The 22,634-nt window shown below is 56.3% G+C and overlaps 1 protein-coding gene across 22 annotated transcripts in view; it reads left to right on the top strand.

The window, feature by feature from the left end:
• Positions 1-11,883: 11,883 nt before the first annotated feature.
• FBRSL1 (fibrosin like 1) overlaps positions 11,884-22,634 on the top strand; it is an 84,362-nt gene continuing 73,611 nt past the window's right edge. For all 22 annotated transcript variants that reach the window (XM_024977639.2, XM_059876299.1, XM_024977643.2 and 19 more), the window contains exon 1: positions 11,884-12,555. In XM_024977639.2, the coding sequence (XP_024833407.1) occupies positions 12,277-12,555 (279 nt within the window). In that variant the 5' untranslated portion in view covers positions 11,884-12,276. The remainder of the gene's footprint in view (positions 12,556-22,634) is intronic.

Here is a 22,634-nt window from a genome sequence, read left to right as displayed (position 1 = left end):
GGTGCCCACAGTGGCCCCTCGCTCTGAGAATCCCCCATTTCTGTGCCATCAGGGGGAACGCCAAAAGAATTTATTTGTGATGTCAGCCTTTCTCCATTTTCAGAAGTGTCAGGGCACACAGAGAACTAGGAAGGGCTGAGTGTCATCTCTTTAACGGAAGTTTAAGCCTCCTGAATTGCCGGGGCAAGGAGAGCCTTATCTGTGCATAGCCAGCCAAGAAGCTTTATCTTATGTCCACCCTTGTGTTCCAACTTGTGCCCAGCTGTTTGCCCTGGGACTCTTTCTTTGCCCAACCCTGACCCTGCAGATGGAGCCTTCTAGGCTGGCTTCTGCCAGAGTGAGCCTTGGGTGGGAGCCAGGGTGTGTCCATCAGCCTGGATAGGTACTCATGGCCCTCAGCACTCCCTGTAAGGCCTGGTGTGGGTGTTCCAAGAGGGGTTTGAGGGACTGGGAAGAGGTTATCCCCACATCCAACTCTGCCTTCTTGTAGGAAAATTTCACAACTTAACCCAACTGTAGGCAAGTCCTCATGTCCCCCCAGCACACTGCATCTGTGAGAAGAGACCCCGCAGAGGTGAGCCTGAAGCCAATATATTGATCCTTCAGTAAAGGCTGGTCCTGGCTCTGATCTTTCCAATGTGCTCCCCTGACTCTCCCCATGCAGGCACACCCCACTCTTGCCTAACATCTGGGCTGGAGACCCTGGTGGCCAGAGAACTCTTCCCTGCATCCCTCACCACTGTCACCACCTCCATCTCCACTTTCAGTATTGGGGTGTTGATGATGGTGATGGTGACAGTGATGATGAGGAAGAGGAGGAGGAAGATGGTGAAATAGGTGATGAAAAGGTGAAGGTGATGATGGTGATGATGAAGGTGATGGTGGTGATCTGGGGTCAATAATACCTGGTTCAGGGCTTCCTTCATAGCTGAGTTGGTAAAGAATCTGCCTGCAATGCAGAAGACCCTGGTTCAATTCCTGGGTTGGGAAGATTCGCTGGAGAAGGGATAGGCTACCCACTCCAGTATTCTTGGGCTTCCCTGTGGCTCAGCTGATAAAGAATCTGCCTGCAATGTGAGAGATCTGGGTTCTATCCCTGATTTGGGAAGATCCCCTGGAGAAGGGAAAGGCTACCCATTCCAGTAATCTGGCCTGGAGAATTCCATGGGTTGTATAGTCCCTGGGGTTGCAAAGAGTTGGACACGACTGAGCACCTTTCAGTTTCACTCTGGCTGTTGATGAGCACTCAATAACTGCTATTATTGTCAATGTCACCATCCCCCTAGTCACAGTGTTTGATCGTGGATAGGCAAATAACCCAAGTGAGTCCAATCAAAGTGAACCCCAGGATTTTACAAGGACCGTCTCACTGGGGTCACTGCCCTGGTAGAGTGTGATCAGGGAGCTTCCGTTTCAAGTGATTTTGCTCCCCATCCTGCTCCCTAGGGTGTGAGCCTGGCCAAGAACAGGGCCAACACAGGGGACAGCAGAGCTGATGGCGGGAGGTGGAATCCTGGTAGATTATCTGAAACCCGAGGTGAAGCTGTATCTGTCCTTTTCAGCTACAGGAATAAAATCCTTTCTTTCTATGTATGCCAGTTGGGTTGGGTTTAGGTCCTTCACAACAGAAAGAGCTCCAGTGGATTCTGTGAGTCTCTGCAGAGCCCCAAAGGCAATGGCAAGTGAAGGATGAGCCATGCAAGGTCTGAAGAGTGAGAGAAGGAGGGAAAAGAAGACCTGGCCATGGGCAGTGGCTTGAGCTTCCTCACAGCATGGTGGCCAAGTTCCAGAACTGGCTATCTCAGTCTGTTCCCTTTCCCACAGAACTCAGTGTACATCCACACAAGTTGTACACTGCACAACTCCAGGAGATGCCAACCTTCAGCACTCAGGCTTTCCAGTCTGTATTTGGAGTAAAATTTTTCAACCTGAATTTCTAAAGGTCAGCCAAAGTCAGGCCAAGTCATCAATTCTCTAGAACTATCTGACACTAGGCTTAAAGAGTAACTTGAACAAGCAGATAAGGAAATCCAGGGCAACAAATATCTGTGGAGACAGGCAGGAACCCGATGCATGAGGCATGTGGGTAGAAGGGAATAGGGAATGGTGGGGATTGTAGCAGAGGAAGCTTGGACTCTGCCTAAAGGTGTTCAAATGCCTCGACCTTCCACCTGCCAAAAAAGTGAGCCCACAACAGAATTCAGATCAAATTTGGAATCTCTGAAATGGAGATGCTGTGCTTCAAGCAGGCATGGTGTCTTATGTCTCCCACAGAGAGCCTGGTGCAGAGTGGGTGCTCAGTAATAATGCTGACCTGGGTTAACCTGAGACTCCAGACCTCATGAGATCTATGAAGGACCAGAAAATAGGGCTTCTGCGTGTGAGTCCAGAGAGTTATAACAGCTGGTGCGTAGTGGCTCCTGTCTATACTCCAGTGCTAGTAAACACTGTTGGAGAAACATCTACTGCTTATAAATATCTGTGAGACCCTCTCACCCCAAGCCGCCTCTTGTGTTTTGGGGCCCCAAGTGTCTGTCTGCCCTGTGTGACTTCAGGGCCACCACATGATGAATTGGCATTCCCTCTCAGCTCTCTTACACGACTGGGGCAACCAACAGTGTTCCGGGCAGCAGACCCTCCACCGGCCTTCGTCCCTGAATGATCACGTGGAGCAGGAATACGATATAGTGTGGACATCCCTGGCGGTCCAGTGGTTAAGAACCCACCAGCAAATGCAGGCAACATGGGTTCAACCCCTGGTCTGGGAAGATCCCACATGCCACAGGGCAACTGAGCCTGTGTGCCACAACTACTGAGCCTATGCCTAGAGCTTGTACTCCACCCGTGCATTGCAACAAAGAGTAGCCTCTGCTCGCCGCAACTAGAGAAAGCCCACACGCAGCAACAAAGACCCATCGCAGCCAAAAATAAATAAATAATTAATTAAAAAAAAAAAAGATATGGTGGTAAGCACTGCACTTCCAGAGCTCATCTTACACTGTAACCTAGCCTGTTGTGACTAAGGTCTAGTGTTTACAAAGAGCATGAGGTAGTAGAGAGGGAAGCAGCTCTGAGAGCAGCCACCACCCCTCAGAGCGTGGACGTGCACCTGATTCCCCATTCCAGAGGCTCCTGAACACCCCACCCTACCCCCCATGTCCTCCATACACTCCTCCTGCCCAAGTCAGTAGAAGCTGAACTTGGGTGTCTGCCACTTGCAACAATAGCCAATTAAAATCTGACAAATCCAGCACTGTCCTGCTCATCTCTGGGTTCTCCAGGCACGTGTGCTAAGTTGCTTCAATCATGTCTGGCTCTTTGTGACCCCATGGACTGTAGCCCACCAGGCTTCTCTGTCCATGGGATTCTCCAGGCAAGAATACTAGAGAGGGTTTTGCTATTTCCTCCTCCAAGAGATCTTCCCAACCCGATGATCGTACCCACGTCTCTTACATCTCCTGCACTAGTACGTGGGTTCTTTACCACTAGTACTACCTGTGAAGCGGGTTCTCCATAACTAAAGATAAACTCTGGAGTTCCAAGGAGCTCAAGAAACGTTTGCTGGATAAACAAAGAAGCCAAGGGAAGCATGGTGTTTGAAAGCTGCTGAGAAGAGACACCTCAGGGGCCACTTCCTGCCTGAGGAGGTAGGGGGTGGCATCAGCCCTGACTGAGGGGTGCGTGGGCTCAGTAGTGGTGGCACGTGGCCTTTAGTTGCCCCAAAGCATGTGGAATCTTCCCGGACCAAGGATCGAACCTGTGTCCCCTGCATTGGCAGGCAGATTCTTAAACACTGGACTACTAGGCAAGTCCCTTCATGGGCTTTTGACAGGTAACGAGGTCATTTCAGATGGGCACTTTCAGTAAGATGTGATTGTGGCAGAACCACAACTGGATTAAGCAAAAAAGAAATATACTGAGTCATGTGTATGTGAAGTCCATGCATAGATACTGCTTCAGGTACAGCTGGATCTGAAGTTAAAAATGTCATTAGGTCATAGTCCCCTCAGTCTCCTTGCTCATCTGTCCTCCATGTGGGGTCCATTCTCTGGCAGGTGCTCCCCTTGGATGGTGAGACTCCAGCTGACACCTGCCTGCCTCTGAGACCTGAGGGAAAGAGGGAACCTCCCTTCCATGATTACCACCATGGTACTGGGTCATATGCCCACTCCCGGACCAATCACTGAGGACAGAAATGGGTGGTTCCAACTGCAAAACATGACTGATACACTCACATCTGGAGTCAGAGATGGAGTTCACACTCCTTAATTTCATGGACTGAGTACAGAAGAGTAGGGATTTCCCAGAGGAAAATCAGGGTGCTATTACCAAAGACATGATGGACAATGTATGATGGGCTGTGCTCACTGTCCACCAAATAGCCATCCATGTCCCTTTTCCCAGCTCACAGAGCCCCACTTTGTCCCATAAGAAGCAGAAACCCTGGGACCACAGGAAAGTCAACCCCCTAACACAACCTTATAATGAATCATATTTGGTCACAGAAAGTTAGTAAATCCACCCCCTTTTCCAGATTTTCACTTTCCCAGCCTCCTTTATAACAATTAATGACTATGAAACACTATTCTGATAATGAGAACTCCAGGGATTGGTACCACTGTTTTTTTCCTCTCCTCCTGGAGTACTGGAGTGAGGGCATGATGGCTGGAGCTGCAGCAACCATATTGTATCAATAAAACATCAAGTAAGAGAAATAAAAGCCAATGCTATGATTAATATTTCTTTTCTTGACTGTTACACAAGTAACATGGAACACATAATATTTTGTAAGAATTCCCTGTGCTTTTCTGGCTGGGGACAATTAAGAATTGCAATTAAGAGCTGGAAACCTGTAATAAGAACACCTACCAACTAAGAGTCTTGTGTTAGTTCAGCTAAGAAATTAAATAAGTTAACACAGGAAAAGTATTTGAAACCACATCTGATAGATAAGTTTTCCAAAAGTGATGGTTGTTAGTGTCTTCATCACCATCACTACTGCTGCACCACCGCATGTTGCTTCCTCCATGGGGAACTTCTCTTGGCCCCAGCTTCCTCTCTAGGTATGGTTTCCCCCTCCCATGTCCCCCTTCACTATCACGCTTATTGAAAGAGGTGCCTATGCTTCCTAACCCCACACCCCCAGCCAACTAGCTATGGCAGAACCGGGTAACTTGAGGTGTAATGACTTGCTAACTACCCACCTCCACTGCTGACTGCAGGCCCCAGCAGATGAGGGCTGTGTCTCTCAAAGTCACCCACCTCTGCTGCACAACTGTAGTTGTCCTGACAGTCACTGCAGAACCAACAGCTGGTTCCCACAGGCTGGCAGAGCAGAAATATTTCCCTGACTGCTGGGTTCATCACAGTTCCTGCCTGCCGCACCCAGCTGTGGCTGAGTAGCTATGTGAGGTCTTTTCTGAGCTTGGGTTCAGATTCCACCCTCCTCATCCTTACCTGTATCAGTCAGCTAGTGCTGAGTAACACACAGCCCCAAGATCCCAGTTTCTTTGGACAATAAGTATTTATGGTTCATGTGTTTGGAAGTTGGCTGAACTGCTTCCTCTGAAGGCTCTGAAAAGATCGCCTCTTTGCTGTTGACCTGTATTTAGCAGCAGGAGGCTGCTGCACCCCTCTCTTCCCTAAGAGAAGCCAGCCTGAGTCCAGTCTGATCTGAGGCCCAGGAGCACATCTGAAGCTCCATAGCAGAGGAAGCCAGTCCAGATTTGGGTTTCTGATCCCTTCAAATGGAAAAGTCCAGAGGCCCCTGTGGCCCTGTCCTTCCTCCCACAGGCTGTCCCCTCACCTGTGGTGCACACCGCTCAAGGCCAGGTTGGGGACACAGGGACTGCTCAGACAGGACCTCACTGCCTTGCAAACGTCCCTTTCTTGCACAGGCCTCCCACTCCTCCTCGAAGGCTGGACCTGTTGGAAGACCTCTAAGGAGAGTCAGGAAGCCAGGACTCCTGGGTGCCTCAGACAAAGGACACTCAGGGGCCCACTGAATGCCATCACTGAGTTAGGCTCACAGCTGCTCTCCCGGAGCTGATGAGCCCATGAAGGAGAGAAGACCAAGAAGGCACCTGTATCTGGAGAGGCCTCAGGCCCAGAGAGATGCACTGTCTGTGTGATTGAGCACCGAAGCTGGGCCTTCCCCGATGGGCAGATGAGTTGGCAGAGACAGCTCTACCAGGTGTTGTCTGTGTGTCTCTAGGGTGGTCAGAAGGCCTGGTGGCATCCATACAGATGCAGAGTCTGGACACACCTGAGCTCCAGAGGGACCGCCCACAAAGCCAACCCTGCCTCAGGACTCTAGCGGGTGGCAGGAGATGCAGGAAGCCCCCGGGGCTGCAGAAGGAGCTGTCTGAGCCTTTCCGATCCATGCATGAGGGATGGTGGTAGACCGGGCACCTTTAGGGGCCCTAGAGGAGAAATTAGCACTCTTGCTGTCACTTCTGCCTGCCAGAGCACACGAATTCTCACGTGGGCCATCCTGACCGGCCACACAATGAGGGGAATTCTGAGAAATGTTCCCACTCTCTGAGTCAACCCAACACGGAGCCGCCAACTGGACTTTGGGGAGAAGAGACATCTGAGTTAGGGCTGATGAAGAGAGGGGAAGTGGACAGAGCAGGCAGGTGGGGGTCAGCCCCCGGAGCAGCAGGGGGCTCAAAGCTCCAGCACAGAGAAGATCCTGAGGTGCAAGAATTAGGGGGAGGGCACACTTGGGATGCTGCTGCTGCTACTTCTAAGTCGCTTCAGTCGTGTCCGACCCTGTGCGACCCCAGAGACGGCAGCCCACCAGGCTCCTCCGTCCCTGGGATTCTCCAGGCAAGAACACTGGAGTGGGTTGCCATTTCCTTCTCCAATGCATGAAAGTGAAAAGTGAAAGTGAAGTCGCTCAGTCATGTCCGACTTCTAGCGACCCCGTGGACTGCAGCCTACCAGGCTCCTCTGCCCATGGGATTTTCCAGGCAAGAGTACTGGAGTGGGTTGCCATTGCCTTCTCCGACACTTGGGATGAGTATATCCCAAATTTCAATTCCTTGGATACCCAGCTTAAGACAGATTCTAGGGAATCTCCTGGCAGTCCAACGGTTTGGACTCTACACTTCCACTGCAGGGGGCACAGGTTCGATCCCTGGTCAGGGGGAATCAAAATAACACAAGCTGAGCAGCATGGCTCCCCCTTCCCCAAAAAAAGATTCTAATTTCGGCACAGGACATTGAATTGGTATGTGGGCCCTCTATTGTGACAAATGGGAATATAGTCCCCAGTCTTTACCTCCTCTCTGAAGCAAGACTCCACACCCACCCTCTGCCACATGACTACAATGCCACCCTCCCGCCTTCCCCACAATGGACTGGAAGGCATCAACTTCCTTCCCCATGGGTGACAGTCTTGGCCAAGTGACTTGCTTTGGACAGGATGCAAGCAGACACAATAGGCTTAAAGCACAGACTTCCATCCATTGTGCCTTGAAATATGGTTTGGCCCTGTGAGTTTTGCAAAGAAAATGCCTCAAGTAGCTCACCTCTTGCAGCCTGGGTCCCAGAGAGAGACCCTTGGAACAGACCTGAACCTGACCCACAGTCTGAAGCACAGCCCTTCCAGGAACCTGCAGCCTTATTAGCAAAACAGAAATAGTTCATGTTCTAAGTCACAGACATTCTAGGGCTGTTTGTCACACAGCATTGTTGCAGAAACTAGGACACCTGCCTCTTTGGTTAGGAGAGAGAAAAGCTTGCAGTGAGCTGTCTGCCCCTCCCAGACCACATCCACTGAAATAGGCTAAGTGTCCAAAGAACATTGAAGTGCTGCTGCCAGAAGGAGGTTGCATGGATACTGGAAAGGCTGAAACCAACATTTCTCACCATGGTGGAGCAAACAGCTGTTCACAGACGGTGCACTAGGGGCTGGTCTGTGAGCCAGAACTCATTTTCTGGCTGTCACCCGACAAACTGAAAGTGTGTTTGAACCCCGAAGGAGCAGCTGACTCTGATGATTTATAGGGGGTGAATGGATCTGTGAGGGCAAATTCAATTTTGAATACAATTCCATGTCAATTAACGTTGCTCAGAGCCTGACAGAAGAGCAGTGACTCTAAAGCAAAGCCAAATAGCAAAGACTGATGGGGTTGAGCTCCAGGCCACCCTGGAAGCAGATAATTTTCATCAGTGCCTCTCAGAAATCTTCTGGGGAGGACGCTCGTGTGGTGACCAGGTGAGGACTTGACTCTGGGGGTGGGATCTGGTGAAGGCTGGGATTGAAATCACACAGCACTCGGCCAGCAGGCTGGGGGTGGGGCAAAGCTTCTTTTGGCAGTGTCTAGCCTGTAATCCCAGGGATGGGGGAACCTGGTGGGCTGCCGTCTATGGGATCGCACAGAGTTGGAAACGACTGAAGTGACTTAGCAGCAGCAGCAGCAGCCTGTGAGAAGGACCCATTTCCCCTATTGTACTGGAGGAAGGATGAGTCCTCAGGGATGGGATGAGGTGGAAGGAAAGACCTGGGCTGGCTGTAGCTGAGCCCCAAGGGCCCCAAGGGGGCTAGTGGGAAGGCAGAGAAGAAGGAGGAAACCTAGTTCATCAGGATCCAGGTCCAGAAGGCAAATACCTCTCTAGAGAGGCGGAGCAAGGGGCGAAGGCGCCCATTCTCTGGGACACTGGTAAACACGCAAACAAGAGGGGCTCACAACCTGTGGTCTGCAGACTCGCAGCCCCAGCTTGTTGGAAATGCAAATCTCAAACCCCAAGTAGGACCAGGAACAGAAGGGTCTCTGATATGTTGACAAAACCCGTGGCCCCTGAGTGATTCTAGGTGAATGTTCAGACCACCCACCACCGGAAGCATGTCATCAGCACCCCACCCCACCCCACTCCAGGTTTATGGAATGGACAGCTGAGGCAGAGAAGTTAGACCATCTGCTCACAGTCGGAAGAGAGGAGCTGAGGTTAGAGCTTAGGTTCTTGAACTGCTCTGGCCAGCATGGTAGCCACCAGTCACAGGGGTTATTTCATTTCAGATTGAAGTTAATAAATAAAATGCACAGTTGAGTTTTCTAGTTGCATGAGCCACATCTCAAGCTGGTGGTTTCTGGGCTGGACGGCATAGATCTAGAAAATACTACTAGTGTGGTCTTGAAGCTATCCCTTAGCCACTGTTGGTGTTTGCACTCCAAAAACCCCCCATCCCCCTCCAGGAAGAAGAGAACAAATGTGTGTGCAAGAACATATGGAAAGTGAGCAGAACAGCAGCCCTGCCACCCCTTATACCAGCAGGGAGTGGAGGTGTCAGCGCTTAGCTCTGCAAGCTCCTGCAAACCCTGAGGAGCAGGTTTGGAGCCCTGGGAGAGGTACCCCATGGACTCTAGCCTGCCAGGCTCCTCTGTCCATGGAATTCTCCTGGCAAGAATACTGGAGTGGGTCGCCATGCCCTTCTCCAGGGGATCTTCCCAACTCAGGGATTGAACCCAGGTCTTCCACATTGCAGGCAGGTTCTTTACCATTTGAGCCCCTATGATGTGCATAGGTGGGGGCAGGGGGGATGAGCACAAGGCAGGCAAGCAGGCTGCGGCCTCCTCCCACCCCACTCTGCCTCTCCCCTGAAGGGAGGTTTCCTGTGCCCAGGATCCTGTACCCAGGAGATGGCGGCTGGTCCCTAAGACACTGGCCAGCCACCTGGAAATGAATCGAAGAAGGGAAAATCCTTGGGAGGCTTCTCCCCAGGAAAGCTAAGAAACCCAGAGAGGAGTCCCCACAGGGAGCCTACAGTGATCCCATCCTTCACCCTGAACACATCCAAGTGTCTTCAAGGGGAGATGAACAGACAGTCATTCCTACACTTGAAAACCTCAACGCCAAATCCTGGGCCTTCCCAAGCATTGTGCTAGAGGTAGGAAAGGGGTGACAAGAAAGGAAGCCCCCTGCAGTCCCCAAGATCAGCTCAGCAGCGCAGGCTGCAGGTCTCTGAGGACTCCGGGCCTCCGGAGCAAGTATGGGGCCTGGAAGCCCCACTGGGGATGGGCAGGCAGGCCCAAGGGCCTGTTTCCCAAACGAAATCCTTAAGTATTACCCCTGGGACCACCCCCACCTCCTGCCCCTGCAAATACAAATTTCAGGCCTTCCATCCTCAGAGGAGAATTAGGGTAGGAGGAATGCCCAGGAAGCTTTCCGTCTTTCTAACAAGACTCTTAAAATCCAAAGGGGATGCTGGGGAAGTCAGAGTGATAATAAAGTCTGGAATGGGAAAGGGAGAGGGGGATCCTGCTCCCACCCCCAAGGAGACTAGGAGAGGGTGGAAGGAGGGCCCAGAGCAGAGAGAGCTGGACAGGATGGGCCTGGGTGAACTGGAGGCTGGCAGCTTTGGGGGCTTGGGCTCCCCACCCCCTGTATCAGGATGTTTGGAGTACTGCCTTCCCCACTGTCCCCAGGGACAACCCTGTCAACAGCCTGTGACTACCCAGACCACACACCTCCCTGCCCTGCTCACACTGGGGCCCCGGGCTGGCTGGCTTCTCATCTGGCAGGTCTCAGCTCAAATTACCACTCCTCTGAGAGGCTTCCGGGACCACCCCATGCCCACTTCCTATGACAACTCCCTCTTTAGTCATCTTCAGGTTACTCTTCAACATTACGCTACTCGGCTCTGTGTTCAGGTTCTCACTCACTTCTAAAAGGGCCTTTTGTCTCATCCACTAGAGCAACACAAACAGTGTCGGTTGCAGGGCATTTAGTAAATAGGTGTTAAATGAATTAATGATATTAAGATTTGAGGAAGACAGCGGTCCCTCCCCACCCGCAGTGGGTCCTTAACCGCAGTCTCCCATGGGTGAAAGAGGAAGTTCCTCCTTATATTTTTCAACTCTCCAGCTGCCCCCTCTCATCCGTTCCTGCCACCATGCTGCCCTGGAAGGGGAGCAGCCCCCGCAGCCCAAATTGCTGTCTCTATGCAAACGAGGCATCCCTGGGGGGCTTCCCACCCAGAGGGGTGAGGTGGGGAACTTGACCCAGGAAAAGGTAGAGGGAATGCACTTCGTGTAGAACTTCTCCCTCCCCATAATAGAGCCCAGAGGTCAGGTGCCTGGGCAGGGGGCGGTGGAGAGCACTGGAAGCCATGGAAGGACAAGACCAGCCTGCAGGAAGACCCCTTAACGAGAGGCAGGAGACACGTGAAGAAGTCCTAGACTGGGGCGCAGGATATGAGGGAGTGAATAATCCTCATCTTTAACATGCCCCCTCTCTGGGCTGAGATAGTCTGTCCTCCTTTTCGAACCGAATAAATCCCTTACCCGCCCCTGGATCTGAAAGGACGTCGAGGACTACCCACCCCTGGGCCTCCCATCGCGGGTGGGAACCTGGACTCCCCAACTCTGTTCACGCTCCCCCAGCTGCGGGGGCGGGGGAGGGCGCTGACGGTGAGCGTGCCCCTCCGCGCATATGTCTCGCTTGGCTGGAGAGGCCCCCCCCTTTTCCGCTTAAGAGCTCCCATTGATAGATTCTATCGGAACGAGGCCGCGGCTGGGGAGGCGCAGTGGTGAACCCCCCGCCCCTCCCAAAACAGGCAAACAGAAAGTCACGGTAGCACTTCAGCTCCCTACACCTCCCACGTGCTGGGACGGCTGCCCAGGTGCGTGCGGAGGGGCGGGAAGGGGCGCGGCCCCGCAGCTCCCTCCCCCAAGGGGCGAGGTAAGGGCGGGGCGGGCCTGTGGGGCGGAGCGGGGCTTGGGTGGGGCGGGACCGGAGGCGGGGCGGTGGGGCCAGGCTGTAGGGGCAAAGCGCGGCCTGGGCGGGGCCAGGACGGGGCGGGGCGGGGCGGGGCTCGCGTCGGCTCCGCTGAAGCGCCCACTTCCTCTGGCGCCGGCTGCCTGGCGGAAGTACGTCAGTTGTTATCCGCTCGGGGCGCCGCTGCCACCGCCGCCTCACGAGCCCCGGCGCCTCAGCCCCGGTCAGCGCCCCGCCCGCCTGCCCGCCTGTCGGGCCTCAGCCCAGCTTTCGCCCGCCGCCAGTCGCGCATGGGGCGTCCCCTCGGGGCCGCGGCCTACGGCCGCTGAGCGCCGGCCGCCCCGCCGATGCGTGCGGCCTCCCGCGCCGGGGCGCCCAGGCCGCGCAGGGCCCGGGGCTGAGGCTACCCGCGCGGCATGTCCGGCCCGACCCGCCGCCCGCCGCCGCTCAGGGCCCGAGTCCGCGCGGACCGCAACAAGCCCGGCGGGGCCGAGTAGCGCAGCGGCAGCGGAGCGGGAGCCCGACGGCGCGGCCGCAAGGTCACCGCGCGCCATGGAGGCCAAGGTCCGTCAGAGCCGGCGCTCGCGCGCGCAGCGGGACCGTGGCCGGCGCCGGGAGGCGGCCCGCGACGCCCGCGACCAGAGCGCGTCGTCGGGGGACGAGCCTGAGCCCGGGCCCGGCAAGGAGAACACGGGCCTGCCCCGCGCGCCCCCGCCCCGCGCCGCCGCCGCGCGCCCTCCGCGCCGCCGCCGCCGCGAGTCCAGCTCGCAGGAGGAAGAGGTCATCGACGGCTTCGCCATTGCCAGCTTCAGCACGCTGGAGGCCTTGGAGGTAGGTGGGCCCCCGCGAGCATGTTGCCGCGGAGTCGCGAAAAAGAAGCCCCTGGAGCATGGGCACACCCACCCCTTTAGGGCTCCCAGGGCTGCGTGGGCCCCACGCGCCTAGAGGGTTGCTCCGAGAGGACCCGGCCCCCCCGCGGGGGGTGCGGGCCTGTTGGTCTTTCAAGGAGCTGGGGAGAAAAATCTCTAAATTATATTGTCCAAGCTAGGGGCTGCCTGGCTACTCAGTCTTTTTCAATTGTGTTTATGTTGCCAAAATATCACTTGATTCAGTTCAGGATGTGCTAGGGAGGTGAGCACTGCTGAACTTGCATGGAGGCCGTGATAAAATGGATACTTGAGGGTTCTTCCTGTTCTCCTCCTCCCTCTCCTCGAGGTTTCTGTTCACATGGGGAAAGGGAGGGTCATATTTTAGCCCCCTCTCTCTGCCACCGCTGTGTGCTGCGTGGTTATTAGGATGGCAGAAAATATTGCTTGTCTGGTTGAGTTATCGTGGACAATATTTGTTGAGCAAATAACGTCCCTTCTCGCTTGAAACCAAGTGAGTGGAGAAGGAAATGAATGCTGTCAGAGCTGGCAAGTGGACTGGTTGGGAGCTCTTGTCTCCTAGAACTGGCCTGGATAGGAATGGCGCCTGGCCTGGGAGTCCTGTGAACCCCAGTCAGCTAGCCAGCCCCTTCACCCTCCAGGGGCCCTAGACAGCACGTATTTTGGGGGACCAGCGTCTGTGGGGTTTGGGGTCCCAAGAAATGCTTAGTTAACAGCTCCCCTTTTCTGAGGAGTTGGGGGCCAGTGGCCTAGGACTCCCCAGTTTCAGAAGCTAAGCTTTGGAGGAGGGAAAGTCCCCACACTGCAGGTCTCTGCAGTAGTCCCCTTTCCAGGGGTGCCCCGCCTCTGTAGAGAGCCTCAGGGTCGGGTGCTGGCAGCCAGGGACAGGTGGCCCAGGAACAGGTTTGCCACTTTTTGTCTGGACGCGTGGATGCACCTGCGTCAGACCCTGTGCTAACACCCTCCCAGGTCCTCTGTTGTGCTCATCTGGGAAGCCTGGGATGGCTCCTGGGCCTAGGGGTCTTCAGCTAACACTCTCTGTCGGGGTGTGGTGGCGCAGGCCTAGGCTCTTATCCTGGGGAGAGGAGGCCCCGGGGCTGAGTTTTCAAGCCAGGTCCTGCCCTGCGGCCTCTGAGAGTGGATACACCAACCACCTTCCAGATGCGTAACCGCCCTGTCAGGTGGGGTAAAGACAAAAACGCTTACTTTGGCCTCCAGGGCCCTGCACCCCATCAGCTGGCCTCTGCCACCTGACATCCTCTTACACCAGCGTATCAGCCCCTTGCAGGTTCTGCCTCAGGGCCTCTGAACTTGCTGTTCCCTCTTTTGGGCTGTTCGGCGCCTTCATGTCTCAGCGCAAATGGCACTCAGAGAGGCTGTCTCTGGGCATGGCCTGAAGCAGCATCCCTTCCCCCCAGCTGTGCATCTCCCCTTGTTATTTCACACACTCTCTTTGCCGCCAGTTCCCACTCTTTCTGAAGCTGTCTGCTGTTTTGACGCTCCAGAACTTGTAGTTGGAAGAGAGCAGGCACAGAGGCTGTGTGTTTCCACTGAGAATTATAGTGCCCCCATGTTCCTGGAGTGAACCAGTGAGAGGAGAAACGGAGGTTCAGGGAGGCTGCGCCTCGGGTCACTCAGCGCCCCACACACTGCCTGCAGTGGCTCTGGCTGTACCCTCCTGCCTCAGGGGATACGCAGTGTGAGGGGGCTTCTGCAGGCTCAGACCAGCCCCAGCCAGATCGTGGTGAGAACGAGCTGCTTTCTGCTTGGCTTTCACGCAGCCGCCTCACGCAGGGCCGCTCTACACAGCTTTCTCTGCCCTTCTGAGCCAGGGAAGGGTCTGCCTGTCTTGGAAAGTACGGGGCTTCTGGACAAGTCAAAACTTCTGGATCAGCCTGCTTGTTTGGCCTCATTTCTTGCTAAAGTGTAGTGGTTTCCCCCAGAGTTCAGATAATTCATAATGAGGCTGAGTGACAGCACGCAGCGAACGAGTGCGCCCTCTACCAGGTGCTGTTCTGAACCTGTTTGTCCCCACTGCACAAATGGGGACACTGAGGCCCGTCGCTTGCCGTGTCAGGACCTCAGCGTGCCCAGACTCAGAGTTCTGCCAAGCCCTCGTGAGTCTGTCTTATGGCCTCCATGTGGATGCAAGCTACCACCCTTGGAGCATAACCTAATGTCAGCTGTGGGGGCCTGTGCAGAGTGCCAGTGTCCCTCAGGGCCTCCTTACCTTTGTCCTGAGGATGGAGGCCCCCACTCCCAGTCCTCCTTAGGCTCCCTATCCCTCTATGTCCTGGGAAGGCCCCCTCCACCCTGAGTCCTGGGCGGGTCTCAGGCCCCCTCACCCTCTACCTGGTGTCCCTGTGTCTGCTCCAGAGGAAGGGTGACACAGGTGCCTGCCTCTGGGGCAGCTGAGAAGACCACTGGCCACCTCTGTTAAGTGCTGTGGACCCAGCAGGCGCTTCATAATGTGGTGGGGGTGTTGTCGACTGAGGAGGGGCCCCAAGTCTGTCTGGCTCAGGACGTGTACACAGTCCTGGGGGTAGGGTTATCTCCACTGGAATCCAGTGTCTGAGCTGAGGATGTGCAGAGGTCACGATCTGGGCGCGGGGTCGCACACCTAAGCCCTCGTCCCCTGTTGGCTTTCCAGTTTTCCGTTTATCCAGGTGGGGACAATGAGCAGGTTGCCATGGGATAGGGGCCCTGTGGTTGGGGCGTCACAGGGCATCTTTTCCCCAGAGCTTTCCCTCAAGGCAGCCAGCCCTTGCCCTCCGTGTTCCTTCGTGTTTCTCCGGATCTGGAGAGAGCGTTTGGCAATAGAACCACTCTTCTGGTTTGGCATCCTTTGTTTGATTCTTTGTTCATTTGCTTTTCAAACAGCAGAACACTTTTACCTGGATCGAGTCAATTTTTATGGAAAGGTATATTTTGAAAAAAGTTAGCACCAGACTCAGTCTTCTTCAGTAACTACTGTCCCCAGCTCCTGGCCTTTTCAGAGCATGTTATGCAGCTATAAACACACTTGTAGTCTTGCGCCTTTCCATTTTGCAGAAGGAAAAGGTTATCTGCCGCATCTGTACATGTCTGGGACGTGTGTGTCCGGGAATAGAGATGGAAAGGAAAACACCCAAAATTATAGCTGTGCTCACAGGTGACTTCCTTTCTCTAATTCTCTGTTTCTTACGTTTCGATCAACATGTGTAGCTTTTATAATCCACAAAACGTACACCTGAAGCCGTACATGACCTGCTCCACTTAGAGTCACGCTTGAGAAACCCTGCTCCCGCCTCCGACACATCAGCAGGTGGACAGTGGTGTATGGGCAGCTGGTTTTGGCCCGGCTCCGCTGCTCCTGGATTTTGGGGCCGTCCAGGGGCTCGCTGTATGTTTCCCCAAAAAATAATGGAACCCTTCCCAGCTTGGGATGTGAGCCTTATGCCCGCTGAGGGGTGGGTTTAGGCCTGGATGTGGCCCTGTGGGGGTGGGAGAGTCAGTGCAGGGTGCCAAGACACCCCCTTTCCTGGGCCACATTGGGGAGGGTCAGTAATGGTGATCCCTCTGCGAGTCAGGTTCAGTCCCCGCTTGGGGCAGAGAGCTGGTGGTCTGTGCTAGCTCAGTGCTCAAGGCCAGGCGTGTGAGTTGGGATATAGCCCCCGCAGCCCATGGACAGAAGCCCATGCTGTCGGTTAACCTGGGGGGCCACGTGCTCAACCCAGTCCTCAGACAGGGACAGTCAGGGCTGAGAACACACAGATGATTGGGTGCTGTGAGGAGAGCCAGCAGCCAGAGAAGCCTTCAGCATGGAAAACGTCCAAGTCTCCAGGCCAGAGCACCTCCTCCAGGCTGCCTTTTGCTCTTCAGATGGGGAAACTGAGGCCTGTGGTGAGTGGGTGGGGCCTTGCCTGCAGTCATAGGCTGGAGTTTGGAACCTGCCTAGGATGTGTTAGGGTGCTCCCGCTGCCCCTGCTCCACAAGGGCCCACAGCTTGTTGTGAGGTGTGCAGCTTCCAAGGGGGACCCTGGCAGCCAGTGAAAGCAAAGCCACCGCATGGACCCTCGGCCCACCTGAGTGTCCACCAGCCCAGGGCAGCACCGGTTTTGCTAATCGTGGGGTGGGAGGGGCTCTGGGCCCAGCCTCAGTCAGGCCTGGCGTCTCTGTACCATCACTGTCTCCTGTTGTGGGGGAGACGAGCTTTGTGGGAGCAGTTTTGACAATAGCAGCTGCTGAGCGCCTGTCTTGAGGACTTCCCTGTCCTCACACACGCACTTTGTAGAGAAGCAGATGAGGCCCGGGGAGGCCAGATCTTTACCCAAGATCTGCCCGCCGCCATCCCAGGCCACAGAAACTGCAGATCTTCCCCTGAACTTGGCTGCATTTTTCGGACACTCTTTGGGAAGAAGCTGAGCTTGAGCAGAGGGTGGTTCTGCCCAACATGTGAAGGGTCAGCCTTTTCGTGGGCTGCAGGAGCAATGCTGTGGCTGGGGCCGGCTGCCTGACCTCTGGGGAAGGGCCGACCCCCTGAGCACCGTGGGGATCTGCGCCGGACTGCAGAGCCTGAGGCTGAACTGGGCTCCGAGGGCTCAGCCGCATCCCCCAGTATCACCCTATGTCCATCTCGGGAAGTAGGGTCACAGGGAACACTCCGTGACACACAGCAGTGGCGGCAGCCGAAGTCCTGATGGACGGTGGCCTTGTCTATGCTGGCCAGCGTGTTACCCTCGCCTGCTCGCGAGCACAGGTGAGGGTCTTGAGCCCCTTGTTGGGCTGGGCCGTTTCCTGGGCTCCCTTACGCTGGCTCACTCCCTTGTTCCCCCGTGACTGGGGCTTGTGTGCATGGCATTTGTGGCCTCAGCACCTCAGGCTTCCCTGTCTGTCTCACCTACACTGTGCCCATCCCCTGTGAAGGCCATGTGGAGCTGATGACAGAGAGAGTGGTGGGTACCTGGAGGCTGTGCTCTGCCTGGGGGAAGCATGGCAGAGAAGGGGTTCCACAGCCTGGAGCCTTCCCTTCCTGCTTGTCAAGTTTGCCTGGGATGAGCGGCAGCCTGGGCTGTGGGGCTCCTCCATGGCAGCTGCAGCGGCTTTCTCTCCGCCCTTGCTCTGGTTTCAGGGCCGTGTGTGCACGTATGTACTGTCGGGAGGGTGGGGGGTCCGCAGCCCAGGTATGTGTATGCAGCAAATTCTGTTCAGGTGGGCATTCGCTGCCTTCTGGAGGAAAGGTGCTGGAGTCTGGAAACTACACCCTCTCCATGGGTGTGGGGGTCACCGAGCTGGGGGCAGCCAGAGTGACAGCGGTGGCATACACTGAGACACCTTGAGCTACGTGGTTCTCGTGCTCTGTGAGGAGCCCTGGGAGTTGGAGACCCTGTGCAGATGGGGAGACTGAAGTATTCACCTGGCCTCTCGTCTGGGGCAGAAGTCCAGCTGGACGGGGGCCAGGCCCAGGTGCCTGCTGTGGTCACACTTCCTGGGCCATGCTCCCTGCCCACACCCCTCTGCCAGGAGTCCCTTTCTGCATATCTTCGGTGACTGGGAATCTGCCTCCCTGAGGAGACATCCCCAGGTTCAGTCTTCATGAGGCCTCTGGGGAGCCAGGCCACTGCCCGTACAGAGGTTTCCAACACTGTGAGTCGTGTCACTGAACCATGGCCTCCCTCACTGGACTGTGCTTGGGATGGTCTCTCGCTGCTCTCAGTCACTGGGACCCAGGCAGTGGTGGCCCCGAGGCAGGCTGCGTGAGGCTCACGTGGGTCTCCCAGGCCTCTGGAAGTGACTGCTGGCCACCAGGGAGGGCTCTGAACCGTCCTGCCCTCCTGACTCATTGAGCACTGGCTGCATCTTGTGCCCCATGCCAGCTGTGGGCTTGGCTCCAGGCAGAGGAGGCGGACAGGTACCTAGACTCGCAAGAGACTGGAAGGAGGTGATGGGCTGTGATGACAGCATCTGCCATGAAGGCAAGGCAGGTGCTGGGGCAGGTGAGGCTTTCGGGTTAAGAGGCCATGGAAGTTCTGTGAGGCCAGGATGACTGGTCACCGAGGTCACCTGAGACGCTTTCTCCTTCCGGGAGCTGGAATCTGAAACCTGAGTGGAATCGAGTGCTTTGGGGAATTAGGGCAAATGTGGTATTTGGTTCCACTTCAGTGTGGAGAATCTTCTAGGACCCTGATTTGCCACAGTAGTTCTGGAAAGAAATCTCACTGAGTTTCCCCTTTTGTTCAGCTCACCAGGACTCCATGTGTGTGTGGGAGGAGAGCTGGTTTGGATCCTGGTGTGCACGTGGGGCTGGGGGGTGGGAGGCCGCTGTGCTGTGCGTGTGCGTATGTGGGGAGGGACCTTGACCTGGGAAAGTGTCTCCAGTGGCCCCAGCTCTGCTTCTCCCTTGGAACACATGTTTAGGGCGGTCACCGCCCTCTGGACTCTGCACGGAGCTGCGCATGTTGACCTGGCAGCTTGTGCTGGGGGAAGCAGAGCAGGCATCTGTGCCCGGCACCTGTGTGACCCTGTCAGGGGACCCCCACTTATGTGCCATTGCCAGGGAAGTACTAGGGGGCCAGAGCCCGGCCCAGTCAGTGGTGATACCAAAAATCACAGCGACAGGAACGACGACAGTCAGGGCCTTGGCTCACCTCGTCCTCCCAGCAGCCCCTGCAGCAGGTGCGTGCTGCTCCCATTGTCCTCAGTTTTCCCCTCTTAAAACTCAGGAGTTAAGTCACTTCTTAAATCTGCATGGCTGGCAAGTAGCAGAGCAAGATGAGAACCAGGCACAGGACCTAGGTCTGTGCTGTACTGGGGAGGGGCAGGGGACGGGGGGTGGAGGCCATGTAACCAGAGAACGGCAGGGCCCCCACCTGTCCAGCCTGGGCTTCACCCCTCTGGCCCGGGGCTGCATGTCTGACCACCCTGCTTTTCCTGTCCTTTGGAGGGAGGGCCCTCACAGTTTCACACTGAGTCAAGAAGTTGGCCCTGTGGGGATCAGGTGGGACCTCCAGACCAGCCACCACAGGAGCTCCAGCAATGTGTGGCCATCAGCCATGTCCTGATCCTCTCTCCCTGCCCTGTCCCACTGGTTGCTCCAAATCTGACATCTTTTGCCACCTTTGGTGCCTGGCAGTTGCCCCTCTCCCTGCAGACACTTTCCAGCCTTGGGGGAGGGCAGGGGTGTTCATGGTCCTGGCCTCAGGTCTCCCGCCTCTCATAAGAGCCAGTCCCCACAGGGACCCATAGGGTCTGCCACAATCCCATCACTTATCTGACCTCACATACCATAGCTATCCCCTCTGGCCCCCAGGCTCGGCGCTGTGTGCTAATCCTCAGACCCTGGCAGGCCCCTGGCCAATGCTTTTCCCACATACTGCTCAGCCTGCCCTCACCTCAGTCTTGGCTCCACCTGCAGCCCCAGTGAGGATTTGTCAGACAGGAATGCTCATAGATTCATCTGGATAAAGCCAAGGGACCTTGACTCCTGGGATCACATCTCTGCCTGACCCAGATTCCCCAGGGATCCCCTGTCTGATGTCCATGGAATGAACCCATGTTCCCCTCGAAGCCTGGCCCTGCCTACCACCTCACCTCGGGCCCTGCACCCCAGGAGCTCCTGCGCGGGGCCCTGCCCAGCTCGCGTCATCACCCAGGACCTAGCTCAGGATGCTTCTTCCGAGGCCCTCCCATCAGTTGGGGCAGCCCTGTGCCTGCTCTGGGTCTCACTTTCCTCATCTAGGGGTGATAAGGTGGAAGTACCTACTAGTGGTCCTGTACCTCCCTATCTCTTCTCTGAGCTTGTTTTTCTTCATCCCCCACCCACACAGAACACGAGCATGAGATGGTTTAGCAGCAGCCGCCCTGGCTGCTCCCCTGCTGGGCCGGGCTGCAGCTGTGCAGATTCCAGGGCCAGAGGGGGAGCTCCCAGGACCACGAGCTTGAGAGGAACTGTGGCAGTCCTGGTTGAGCACTGGGTGCACTGTCTGGCTGTGGAGGAGCGGGCGCTGAACCTCTCGGGTGGGGCTCATGGCCTGAGGGGCCCTGAACAGAGACCAACCTCATGTCATTGTCAGAACAGTGGTTTGTGACCATTAAATCCCAGTGTAGTGCAAGTCAAGGGTTGGCCTGGGTCACGGGGGGTACCCACGCATGGACATGGTGTTGGGTGGTGACTTAAGCAGATCCACTGGGTGCAGACCTGAGCAGGTGGCTATCTTTGTCCACCATTACACCTCCTTGTCCACCAGGCGCTTCCAGTTTCCCCAGACCTCTGTCTGCGTCGTCAATCATCTGTCTGGCTTGTCTTTAGCCACAGGGTGGGTGGGTCTGCGTGTTCTGTTTCCAGGTGACTCTTCTCTGTCCTGATGGCAGAGGCTCAGTCAGTGGATATGGGAAGAGATGGGTACCTTCACAGGGCCTGGGAGGGGGCGTCCCTCTGGGAGGGGCTCCCTGCCCGTGTGCCAGGAGCTGGGGCCCGGGAGGCACTGGCCGAGGCTGCGGTCATCCTGCTGGAGCCGGGCTCCTAACTCCGTGCCCTTGCCCATCTGCCCTCCGGTCATGCCCACCTCACCAGGTGCTCAGTGCCCTGTGCGCACTGTGGGCGGGTGCTCGGGGTAGGCACTGAGGAGGAGCACAGTGGGACCAGGATGCAATGAGGCAGGTTCTGGAAGCTTCCAGAGCAGCAGAGGTGTCAGTGAGGACTTCAGGAAACAGCCCTCAAGGGCAAGGGGACCCTCAGGGAAGCCTTGCCTAGAGAGTCAGCATACTGGGTGTGGGGCTGGAGCAGTGTGGGTGTGACATAGGCCGGGGACGGGTCAGAGAGGCAGTTCTGACCAGGTGGCGCGGCTGGAGGAGAGGCTGGACCTGGCCCCACAGAGCAGCCAGGCCAGCTCCCAGTTCAGCGTCTGAGCCCAGACAGGTCCCAGGCTGGGGGCTGAAGTGCCTGTGGCCTTCCTGCACCTGGAGCAGGGCCCAGGGCAGGGCTTAGGGCAGGCGGAGGACCTTCTCAGTCCCCCATCTGGCCCCCAGCCCCCTGTGTGGGCGGGGAGGGCCTCTAGCAAAGCCTGTCTAGATGGAGGCAGATCCTCTTGTGGTGGTTCACAGGGCTTTGCTTCCTTGTCTCTCTAGGACTTCCCTGACTTTGGCACTTAAGTCCCATGTCCCCAGAACCCTCTTAGTCCCAGGCAGACATGGAGAGTTGGTCCCTTGGGGATTGGGAGCATTGGATGCTGGTGGTCAGTGCAGAAGCTACCTGCTTTCTGGCTGGGGGGAGGGGAAGGGGTTACCTCCTGGGGAAAGACCCTAGCAGTAAGCCACGGGCTCCCCCGGTCACTGGGAGGAAGCACCTGCACGTGGAGTCTCTGCCCCAGCGTGTGAACCACAGCCTAGAGGAGCAGGGTGGAGGGGCTGCGGTTTTACTGAGGTAAGCGGGTGCGGGAGTGTTGAGCCAAACTTGCAGGTGAGGGGCAGCGAGCCATGTGCATGCCAGGGCAAAGGAAGCAGCTGGGCCAAAGCCCTGGGGCAGACAAGCTCTGATGGGAGATGACAGCCTGCCAGGTGAGCCGGGGGTGAGGCTCTGAAGGTAGAATGGGTGGGGCCCACACTCAGACTGCAGGCAGGTGGGATTTGACCTGAACTCCTGGAACCACAGAGAGCAGATGCCTGAACAGGAGTCGGAGAGTGCTGCTGGGGCCCTCGAGTCCAGGAGGTTCTGGGAGACAGGCAACCTCAGCCACCCTACAGCCCCCTGGCCCTGTCCCAGGGTGACATGGCCATCCCACAAGGCCTCCCTCCAGGAAGTGAAGGGGCAGGTGGGGTGGGAGGCAGTGGTGAGGTCTTGTGTGGGCCGTCCACTGGGGCCATCTGCGTTCTCACCCTGCTGAGGGGGCCGTGAGAGTTGCCCAAGTTTGGTGAGGAGGGGTGAGCTCTGTGGGGTTGGGGTCCAGGTATTGGGGAACAGACCCCAACGTGGTTCACAGAATGTGGAAGGGGGCTCCTGCCCAGTTGGAGAGAGGTGGCCACGCCTTTGCCTGCAGAATCTGTGGC

The sequence above is a fragment of the Bos taurus genome, chromosome 17 (genome assembly GCF_002263795.3).
Source record: "Bos taurus isolate L1 Dominette 01449 registration number 42190680 breed Hereford chromosome 17, ARS-UCD2.0, whole genome shotgun sequence".
Taxonomy (NCBI): domain Eukaryota; kingdom Metazoa; phylum Chordata; class Mammalia; order Artiodactyla; family Bovidae; genus Bos; species Bos taurus.
This window is presented reverse-complemented; position numbering and strand designations above follow the sequence as displayed.